Source organism: Anser anser (genome assembly GCF_964211835.1).
Source record: "Anser anser genome assembly, chromosome: Z".
Taxonomy (NCBI): domain Eukaryota; kingdom Metazoa; phylum Chordata; class Aves; order Anseriformes; family Anatidae; genus Anser; species Anser anser.
The window spans coordinates 67,670,747-67,682,819 of NC_139723.1; the positions used below are offsets into that span (position 1 = coordinate 67,670,747).

At 35.3% G+C, this 12,073-nt stretch overlaps 1 protein-coding gene across 10 annotated transcripts in view; it reads left to right on the plus strand.

Moving 5' to 3' along the window:
• PDE4D (phosphodiesterase 4D) overlaps positions 1 to 12,073 on the plus strand; it is a 636,407-nt gene that overhangs the window by 529,166 nt on the left and 95,168 nt on the right. For all 10 annotated transcript variants that reach the window (XM_083816167.1, XM_083816168.1, XM_083816163.1 and 7 more), the window contains one exon: positions 1,080 to 1,129. In XM_083816167.1, coding sequence (XP_083672293.1) covers positions 1,080 to 1,129 — 50 coding nt within the window. The remainder of the gene's footprint in view (positions 1 to 1,079; positions 1,130 to 12,073) is intronic.

The following is a 12,073-nucleotide window of genomic DNA, read 5'->3' on the forward strand; positions in this document are numbered from 1 at the left end:
CAATAAATTAGTCATATGTCAAAGATCATTCAGAAGTGATCATTCAGGCAAAGAGTATGAGTTGTGCAAATGAATGAAAGTGAGCATACAGCTATACTCACTGTGAGCTACTTGCATGATCCAGAGCTAGAAATCATCCAAAATAATGACATCCTACATATCCACAGTAGTTCATGATTATAATGAGACATTATAAATGTGACCTTTCACCAGTTCTGGTACAGAATCATAGCTAACATTAACATTAGTTAAACTGGAACGTTTTATAATGAAGCAATTTCACTTATCCAAAATGTGTGTCTCTAGAAATTAGAAGTAGTTAGTATTCATGGAAGCTCATTCCCATAGCAGTTTCATAGAATCATAGAATGGCTCAGGTTGGAAGGGACCTCAAAGATCACCCAGTTCCAACCCCCCTGCCATAGGCAGGGACACCACCCACTAGATCAGGTTGCTCAGGGGCTCATCTAACCTGGTCTTGAACACCTCCAGGGATAGGGCATCAGTTTCTCACTGAAGACTTCAGTACCTAAAGACAACTGCCTATCATTGCATATGCAATGCTATACAAAGATATTTCCAGGCCCCTTGGTTGGAATATTCAGCCCCTGCTTGCAGTCATCCATACATCCCTAAGCAGCTGTGTCAGTTCAGCAAATTCTAGCTTTATCATTGAGCAAAGGATTCCACTGCGCTGTTTGTCCTAAAGATTATTGTGAAATGTATATGCAAAATAGTAAATGAACTTAAAACTAATTTTTGCTTTAAGAATTTATCTCATATAAGAGAATGTGGGTAGTGAAAGCCTTGTAAGAATAATAAATATGTATATAGACCAAACTTTAAGCTGTGTACAAACTCTAGCTATGATTAAGCAGGTTTTTAACAAGCTTATAAATATCCCTGCTGAAGTTCCCAATTTGCTGAAAGATTTCAGCATCAGTTGTGAATTCCTTTCTGCATTAGAAAGAAATAACTAAATGAACTCTTTCTTTATTTATGCTAGTGTGTTTCAGTCCCAAATAACTTTGTGAGTTTATCAGGCTTATAACTCTTTTTTTTTTTTTTTTTTTTCTTAGACGGTCACCAATGTGTAACCAACCATCCATTAACAAAGCAACTATAACAGGTAAGAAACCAACACGGGTTTCTAAAGTTAATATTTGTTTATAAAAATGAAAGTCTCACTAAAAACTGAATTTTATAATAATGCCCTTACACTATTTCATAGCCCGTTATATTAAGGAGAATTCGAGTCATGTGGTGCCTCAAATTGGTGGCTTTTGGTGTTATATCATGTTGGCTTTCTGATTTCTGTCTTATTATTCTATTTTTAATTTAAGTTCTTTCCCAAACTGTGTTTTTTTTAATATGATGGTCTTTGCACTCCATTTTCTCTTCATATACAACTGTGTGACCGTGTCATGATTACTTTCATTAATAACTTTTTGCAATGAAAAATAGTAGAGTAAACTAGTATGAGGAATGCATTGATCTTTCATTTGGGATCTGGAGTTCTGTAGCTATTCTGAGGCAGTCTTGGCATTACATACCCTTAGGCAATAAGGAGACATTTTGAAAACTGACTTTTCTGATATAGAACTGTAGATTTTAATTCTATAACATTTGTAGATGTATAAAAGAAAATTTCTTTATAATAGAGTACTATTTCTGAAGAAATATTTACTTGGAAACAGGATTAGGATCACAAGGTGTGGTGGTTTAGAATACATAAACACTTGAAAATTTTACCGTGCAGTACCTTTGGTTATTATCATGGCAACTTGGTCTTGGACAGTTTTATGGGAACACACTTTTTTGACCTTGTATTTTTTATAATATATTAATACATGTATTATTACTCCATGTAGTCTTCCAAGTAGCTACATTCTCTATGGCTTGTTGACAAAGTGAAAGGATTTGCTTTGCCTCTTAGTGAAAGCATACAGGCCCTTACTATACAAGCAATTTATCATTTAAAGCAAAAGCTTATAGTTTCCAGTATTTTCAGTTTATTTATTTTTTTCTGGGTAGATCTTGGCTTGATTTTTACTGATCCTCTGCAAAGCTCTTGTCTTTTTAATCGTGTGATAATGGGATAGTAAGTAAAGGAAGAAATTATACTTCAGCTTTTTGAAGAGAATTGTGCCTTTGTCATGTTAATAATCTCTTTCCTTAAGCTCTGGATAGTGGTAACATCATTATTTTTTTCATCTATCCTCACACAATATCCACATATCCCTCTAAAAGATCCAGTCTTGGGAGTTCTGCACTATTTTACTCTCCAAAGAACTCAACGTGTAATGTGAGCACTTGTATGGCCTTATCAGGGAACAGAGGGTTAAATCTTTTTAAATCCATTCTATACACAGAAAATCATCCTTAGTTAGGAATGTTTTGCAATCATACTTAAATTCATGGTAATTAAATAAACAGGGAGAGGAGAAAGATGAATACATAGTTCTGTCATGAACTGCTTCTCTTCCCTGTAACAACTATAATCATAATCATTTGTTAATGTATTACTTTAAGAGGTCATTTTGGGTGTTGTTTTCAAATTACTAACCATGAGACATCTCAATTATTGAGAGATGCTACATCTATTTTTTAACCATGGATTTTGTCTCACAAATCAGTGCAGTCACCCAGAAGTCTGTTATCCTAACTGGAGATAGAAATTTTAAAAAGTAAGGTTATTTCTTTGCTTCCAAGGCACTAACTTTAGAACACCTACAACACAGTAAAATCTCTGCCAGTAACAGAAAATGTGATATCCAGAACAGAAGGTATGCATGCATGTGAACATTCAGGGAGCTTACCTTACATGATCTCCCCCAGTGCTTTGCCTGAGGACAGCTTCTCTTCTCCAGCAGGAGAAGCTGCTCAGGCATCAGGACCCAAGACACAATCTGCTGGAAGTTACTGTTGCTCTTTTTTCTTTCCCCCCTGATCTGAAGGTTTCCATTCCGCTAATCCCCAGCGTGCACAGTACTTGTCAGAAGCAATACATCAACTGAGGTTTTAATGTTTGGAAGGAAGGTAGTGCAGTCAGTGGTGCAGCTAATATAGAAAACGTTTCTGTGCCAAGAAATTTAAAGGAAGCAAGAGTGGAAGGTAAAGAATAGCAAGGATAATTTAATCTAATTGAGTTCAATCTGATTCTACGGAGATGCTGCTGGAACTGCTGTGCCCAAATTATGCATTGAACTAGCTGAGCTGGCGCCTGTGTGCATTGGATATAGGTGGCTACAGAAAAAAATATTATGTTACTATAAAGGATGAAAACGGCTACAATTCACTTTGACTGCTGAATGGAGATTGAGGCTGTTTTTGCTATTTTTTTTTTTGCTATTATATTTCAGGCGATTTTGCCTGAATGGGTTTTCCCATTCTTAGTCATACACTGTGTTGGTTTTTTTGTTTGTTTGTTTGTTTGTTTGTTTTTTTGCATTTCCATAGAAACTAATTTCATGGCATAAGCACAGATGTATGCATAGATGCTTTCTTGAAGCATATATAATGCTAGTAAAACACATTGCACAATGGCACTATACCAAAGAGAAAGATATATTACAAATTTTTTTTTTTTTTCCTGCTCTTCTTAGAATAATTAAAAATCCTTTTGGATGCTCCTATGCTTTTTGAATTTTTCTTGGGAATATTTGTAATGCATCTTGTGCGGAGTCCTTCCTGCTGAAAAATCCTCCCGGTCATGCTGTTCTCAGAGTTCATGTTACCAAGTATCCAGTCACCAGACAGGTAGACCCCATCAGATCATCCAGACAGCACAGCTAGCAATCTTGGCAAGAGCTTGGCAACAAACTAGGTGACTGGAAGACACAGTGTCACTAAACAATGTCGATACTAAAACAGAAATAGACACAAAAGGTGGAAGTTTTATGTTGCTAAGCTTCCTGAAAGTGTCGTCTTCCAGGAAAAGCAAAAGTGTAGTAAGACAGAACTGTTACAGACCATATGGGAAAAATGATAAAGGAAAAATAAAAAGGGATTTGGTAAAGCAAAGTGACTCAAGTAGCAATAACAAAATTCTCGCATTGCGATGAAAAACTATTTTTTGCTATTTTAAGAATTCACCCCGAGGTAGAAAAGTTTGAGAAAATCCATTAAGAAAAAAGTAGGAAACTGTGTAATGGAGAATTGGAGCAGCACAGGAATAAAATGTTCAAATTGTTAGAAGCAATAGCAGCCATAGCAGCCTGGAAGTTAGCATCATCTTTAAATGCAAATATGTAGAAGCCAATTATTAAAATATGGCTTGTTCTATTCAATATACCCACATTATTCCCTTTTGGAAACTGTTGACAGAAGCCAATAAATATTAGTGGCATACTTGATCTTCAGTATAAAACAAGTATCCTACAGCATGTTGGGTGTACAGATAAATTAGGGAGTAGGAGGTGGGAGTTTTTCATGTACCAATAAAATTCTTAAATAACACTTTTATTATCCATTTTAGATGTCTACGATGTAGATATCTATTTTGGTGAGTCTCTTTAGAGTTCTTTTACAGTCAGTGTGACTGTAAACAGACATGCAAACAGACTTATTTTAGGTGTCTTTTTTAAAGGTTCCCTAAATTGGTCCCTAAACATGCCATTGCTGTCCTTTGTCTGAGACTAGCTTTGGATAACTCCTTTTGCTGTATGGTGATTTCTTGCTTGGTGTTCTGTTCTTCAACCAGAAGAGGGGTTCCTCTCACTGTGATTCACATTTTCCAAGCAATCGTATGAACGGTGTTTCATTTCAAATTTATAGTAATTCTCCTAATGCATCACATCAGTGAATTATACATAGCATTTCATTTTCAAATTACAAACAACAACAACAAACCACTATTATCTATGACTCAAGGACTGAGCTTGAAAGTTTTCATTTTTAATGAAAAAATGAGCAAGCATTACATCTTTTTTGGATACTACAGTTCTAGTATATGCGCTTCTAGCTGAAAGTACAATGAGCTGTGAAGGAACCATATAAGGTCTTTCTTCATGTACATTTAAAGTAGATAGGAGATTTCACAAATTCTCTGCCCGCTAATGACAATTTTCAAACTCAGTCTGCCAGATGCTTTAGATGCTTTAGATGCTTTTACGTGTAAAGAATACATGCAAAAGGAGGCAAGTTTGTCCAAAAGAAGTTTCTGGGCCTTAAAATACTTCGTTACTATATACTTTCATTGCTTATTATTGGACTTGAGTTATACCCTTTACATGCATGTCTCTGCATCTTAAATCCATCAGAAATCAATATCCTCTTAATTAAACGGCGCTTCTTGCATGTTTCTTGTAGACTTTGTTCAACACAGTTCTTGGTTTGTATCAATTAGCTTCAGGTTTTCCAATGAAACTTATGGTTTTGAAGTGTAATCTACCTGTTTTTATTTTATTACACTGGAAGTATAATCAATCATTATTTATTTAATAATTAAATAACGTTATCTAATTAAGTGATTAGCTTGCTGTCTTTCAGTATCATGCACTTGAACCAATATCACTATGGGAAGCTAAACATCAGACTGAAACTCCTAAATATAAGCAGGTAGACAAAAGAAAAAACAAAGGTTACATATGAAAATCTGTAGTTCATATCATATACTACTGGAAATGATAGATTATTTTGAGTTTGCATATCTCAATATAACTGTTTCTGTCATTCATACCAGTTCTGTAACTGAAAGATTTTATTGATTAATAGTATGGAATTCCAATAGAATAATTTGTTGTTCAGATTTAAATAGAAGTAACATTCCTTGTCATGAGATGCTTTAAAAGCTTCAAAAATCCAGAAGGCAAAGTATTGCATATCCTGTTGACTCCTGCGGGACCTGACTTGACTGTAGAGTACACCACTACATGAAGATGACCTGAGTAATCTACATGCTTTTAATTCTTTCCTGTGTCCATGATTCAGACGGGGATAAAATGAATGCAAGAATACATGAGTGGACAGAAAAAAAGCAAAAGTTGCATGCCTTACAGAGGGTAATTCATGCAACACCACGGTAATGGCTACAGGGAATATATATATGGAATTGAGTGTCTTCTAATGTCTATGAGAACAGAGGTTTAAATAAATAAATAAATAAATCACAGACTTTTAAGAAAAGTCTCGTAATGCAATATCAGTGCCACTTTTTAAAATGCTGAAAACTTTAGATTTCATACCCAGGTTTTAGTAGATATCCAGAACATGCCCTGTTCAAGACATAATTGCATTCTATACATCACTCCTCTAGATTTAGTCAGTAGAGTTACAGTTATAATGAGGACTTCCCACTCTCATTTAATCTGCCCACTGAATATATTTTATCTCATTATAGAGAAGTATTCCTACTTCACTGCCAAATATTTGGCAGAGCTGAGGTAAAATATTCAGAAATTCTCACTCAATTAACTTGAGTAAAGGGTGCTTTCCTGAAGCACTGCAGGAACCTGACACCATGTTTCTAAAGGAGCATGTTTTTTTTGTAAAATGGCTTTGTGCTTTGTGCAGAAGGTTGGACGACATGTAAATGTTTTGATTGTCATAGTTTTGCTTATACTCATGCCTTTATGGATGTTTAGAATGAATTTAACTCACCTCTGACAATTATCATAATTTCAGGGTAAGTAACACAGGCACTTACATTTTTGAATGTGTTTTGTAGCATTTTCACATCTTTTAACCTGTAGTAAATTCCATCTATTATTTGAGAAATTAGCGAATGTGTATTTGCAGTCTTGCAGAAGGTGCAACAGCATACATCACTAGCAGCTGAATTCAGTAATTAGAAGTGCCATATAGGCACAAAAGTCACAGGTGCATGCACACCAGTCACCTTCAGTTTACTTCCTAGGTGAATGTTTTCAAAACTCACATTTAGAAATAGAATTCTTAGTGAGAAACAGTTAAATGCTTCCTTTTAAATTCTGCAAATGCTTTTGAAATTTTCCCATCTATGAATTGTATGAAGATAGCCACATGAATTACAAGTTATTTCTCAGATTGAAGAAAAATAGCACATCATGCTCTGCGGTGTGGATTTAATGCTATGCTACATACATGTAAACATTCTTTGTCATTGTCAGTTGGATAAATAAGTAGTTTTCATTTTTGTTACTTCTATGCAACTCAACTCATGCCTTTAAAAAACAACAAAAAAAGACTCCTGCAAACTCACACGCCAGGCTAATAATCTGCTATTTAATAATAAATTGAGGTACTTGACACCAAAAGCATTGTAGAATTCAGAGTTGACTTATCCTGCTTTCCTGCATGGCTATTCATTTTATTGTGGTCTGAGCAATCCTACATACTGCTCTCTTATGTCTGTAACATCCTTTGGGAACTTAACCATCCTCCTTAAAGAAGTAATTTCCTTCCTCAGAATAATTATTGGTGGTGTTATCTAGACCTTTATATAGCACAGATCAATGTACAAGGTCAATTCTATTCAGCTGTTGCCTTGTTTTGCTGTTGGTGTTTCTGAAGCCTTTTAACATCTGCCATGCAAGTTTTGAAGTTCAGTAGGCAACTTGAATCTGCAGAGACAAATGCTGAGGAAAAGGTCAGCACATCTATTTTGTCCAAAAAAAGTTATAGTAATTTAAAGCAATTGGCACTGCTTTATAATCCACTATTTGGATGAATCAATATAAATTTGATATTAATACATAAAATAAGAATGCAATTAGGAAAAGATCAGTAGTTCTTCATATGGAATGGAGTTTTAAAAGGCCTTGTTCACTTTTCATTAATCTGTTGTTATATAATATTGAATTTTATTTGTGGTCCACATCCTTGTTCTCTTTTAGAGTTACATAAGGCACCGATCTCAGAACTTTACATATGGAAAGGACAGCAGAAACAGATGGTTGAGATTGGAAGGAGGATTAAAATCCTAATGACTGTTCTACATGGTATACAGTGCCTTCTTGAAAAGGTTTATTTTGATGGGTGCATTTTTATACTAGACCTCAATTCACATGTATGTGATAAACTCTGATTGCGAATGTATGTGTTGGTTTAAGGAAAAGTAGTGACATTGGTGAATATTCAGGGTGATACATTATGGACTATAACTTTTTCTTTTCATGTTGTGCCATCCAGGTAACAGAAAAAATAGATTTATATTGTGCAGTCCAGAGTGAATATAGCTTTAGCTTGCTATGAAATTTCTCCAGCTGGTTCACGTAATTCAGTAACTAACTAGTAATGCAGGTGTCCTGTGCTTTAGCTAGTTTCAACTATTCAATTTGCAAAATGAGCTCACAATTTTCTAACAAGTGTTCTGAATAAAGAATTGACAATCATCAATTTCACTGAAGTCCAAATCTCCAGGTATAAAGGTACTTTAAAGAGACTTGTATATTGTATTTTTTTTTTAATGATCAATAATATTTTGCATAAATAAAATAGAATTTGAAAATAACAATATTTACATGAGCTAGTCTTTTCAGTTAATCATTAAAGGCCTTATCTAGGTCATGATAACTAAAAGAAAAGTTATCTCATTTACAGCCTTCTTATCCAGAATAAAAACAAAATTTTACTCTTTTGTGAGATATAGGGCACAAATTACATTCAGACTGATACTCATTCATAAATCTCCTGCCCTGAATAAACAGCAAATGCAGAGAAAAACAAGGAACAGAAGAGAGAGGAGTCCACTCCCCACCCAGGCGTACACAGTCGCTTTTTCACATTAAGGGGTGAAGAAGCAGCTTCTTCCATTGCACATAGTTTGTGGGCATTTGATATGCATAAATTTAGGCCATATTTGATTGTTTTCTATATTAAAACAAACAAAGAAACAAAAAACTATCCCTTTGTGTTACAGTTTGTGCAACAATATCATGTGCTATAATGAAAATGTAGCTGCTTAATATTGGTTACCTGAGAAAGTAACTATTAAACTGTATTTCCCTTTAAAGTGAATAGTATTTGTGTCCCCAGTTTAGCCCCTTCCTCGGTTCAGAGGTGGTTATTGCTAGGGTGCAGTTGTGAAGGCTTGCTGAAAAAAAAATCTAACTGACTGGGAGAATCAAAAGTCCTTTTTTTTTTTTTTTTAATCTAGTGCTGGTTCAGGTTTGCTGGGTTTGTGAAATGGTGATTAACTTTCTTGAGGCAGAACAGCAGGAAGAGGATTGATGTGGTTTCGGACAACATAAGCTGTTTGTGTATCATCTCACATTCAAGGAAGTGAATAAAATCAGGCTGAAAAATAGAATAATCTCTACGTTTGGCTACTGCCCAGTACTGTTTTAAAATCTCAGAATTCAGGCTTTGCATACAGTGAAAGTATGACAGCTTTCAGGATCACCTGTGATATGTTTAAACAATGTCTTGCCCTAACCATACTAGTTGTAAAATCTTGGTTTTTATTACATTATTAAAAATGCTAAGTAATGAATATTCTGAAAAGTTGTATTTTCCCCAGTGTTATATGCACTTTATGGTTTGTGTTTTAACACTGATACTTGATGTATCAGTGTAAATGTGTAAGCATTCATTTAAAAAAAAAAAAAAAAAAAAAAGGCAACTTACTTAAACAGAGAGAACTACAATCATAGTTAAAACATTCCTGGCAAGAATATCAGTGGAATTGTATCTATCAAAATAAAATAAAATAAAATAAAAAGTAGTTGTTTTGCAGTGTGTGGTCTACAACACTTGGCCCTTGCACATTATTTTTAATTTCATAACAGTGAATTTTGTTGGAAATGTGGGGTTAGGTTAACAAAGAGCATAAAGACTAAAAGGCAGCATAGAGATGATCTCTGCTTGCAAACTTCATCCAGCACTTCAGATTATTTTCCTTAAGATTGCATTCTAGTACAGCCTTGATTTTAAAATACTTACACATTCTGGAGTAGGTACTCAGTTTAAAAAGAAAACATGAGAGATATTATCAGTCATCTCAAAGATAATTTAATATGCAACCCAACATCAATTTTTGCTTCTTACCTTTATATTGGTCTCATATTTTGCTACATCAGTGAAAGTCAATATATCAGCATTTCAGCAAAACTGTCCGTTTTACTGGAAAGATAGGATGATAAGCTTCATGTGCTTCCTCTTCTCTTTTTAGCCCAGCTATGTCACTTACGGTCACTGTTAGCTGAGAAATGTATGTGACCTCAGACTGCATTTACTGTATCAATAATAATAGCAGAACAATTGAAGGAGTGAAAGGTGTTTTGGTTTGTAGGACTGAGGTGAGAAGAATCACAGAAAAACAGGACTCTTGTCTATGTCATTTTTCTCATTCCTGTTACGTATACAGCCCATTGACTGATGAATATAGAAAACAAAACTGTGAAGATGTGGATTCTAGTATGACTGTTGGGTGTATCGTGAGTGCATCTTCATTTCACAACTTATCCAGCTTTTGACAGCTGTGATCAGTGATACATTGTCTTCTGTCCTATTGAAAAGATAGATTTGAAAGTAGATCTCTTTTCCATTAACAGGTTACTGAGAAACTGGTCCATTAAAGCCTATTCACTTTACTGAGTATCCATTTAAAAATTCAGGGCTACAATAAGACTACCCGTTACAGTGACTAAGTTCTGCTTTTATTATAGCCTGCCTCCTGAGTATAGACCCTGAAGAAAGCCATGAATCAGAGCACCCAGCAGCCAGGGTCAGACAAACAAGAATAACAGTTCTTCTGTTGTGGACTAGGAAGTTCTGCAGGTCCCTGTGCATAGCCTTCGTCCATACTCAGATAAAATGACTGAATTATCCTAGGAGCAGTGATCACAGTTTAGGACCTGCCCCTGCACATCTCCTCCAGGAGTGAGCTTATCACCAGACTACAGTCTCAGCCTCCTTTTTACTCATTCCCTCTCTCACCTCAAGCATTTTGCATTACATGCTGCAAAGTGACTCATCTTTAGCTGGAGGGAGTAATTCCGGGTCTGGCATTAGGAAAATCTATTTGTGCATACTGCACTTTCTCAAGAATTGTGATCAAAACATTTAATAAGAAATCCCTAAAACTCAGGGTTTTGCTCTCAAGTCAGATGTTCTAACGCCTTCATGTAAAAAGAACTTTCTTCCTATGTTAGGTGACTCTTCTCAGAAGACCTTTAGTGGTGGGTATCAGGTCTGCATGGAAGTAATTGTTGAGTACACCTTAGTCAATCACATATTCAGACGTTCCTATGTTAAATGCTTCCAGTTAGCTGGCTCTAGCTGGCTCAGTATATTAAATCCATTCAGACTAGGCTTTCTCTACAGTCAGGGAAGGACGGGAGCTATCTCAGGCCATCTGAGAGCTCTGTGGATGCCTTACCTCCCCAGGCACCTAGGCAAGATTATATCACAAGAATCACCCAACAGGCAATATTTCGGTGTCACTATTTGCAAAAGAGGCACCACTGGGAAGCTTAACAGTCCCAAATATCGTATTTACTAGCTGGGAAAGATTTGCAACAAGGAATTTAAGAGACTTGCTGTTGAGAAATAGGAGAAATGGCAGAAAGCAATGAAAGAGACGGTAGTTCTTACTGGACAGTCTTCACTTTAAATATTAAAAGCATCAGGGTGTGACTTCCTTCAAACTTCCTATACAAACCATAGTTCTCTTGCAGGTTTGGACAGCTGTATGTCTAGTTCTGTTAACAGAATTGGATTTTTTTTTTTTTTTAATCATAGTCCTTAATCTGCTCACAGTTGAAGAAATTCAGCTCTAACTTGAGTAGAAGTAGATCTTTTTGTACCAGGAATGTAGGTACAAAGTTGAACTAATTCCAAGCCTTAATAAATCATTTTTATTTTCTGATTAAATAATAATAATAAGATGATAGACAAAAAATTGAGGTAGTCTCTCATTAGGATAATAATTTGGGAGTTTTACCTTAATAATAATGAACAAGGTAGGATTGCATCTGAGTGAGTGAATTTTGTCACTAGACAGCTTACCCACTTACCTATACTAAAGAAACAGGCAATAACTCAGGAACAGACTACAGAAGTAACTACTGGATTAGCAGACATGTAGAATTTTCCTGTCTATTAAGCCATGTTGTAGTGGCTTAGTTAGTGGACATAATATAGGAATCATTGA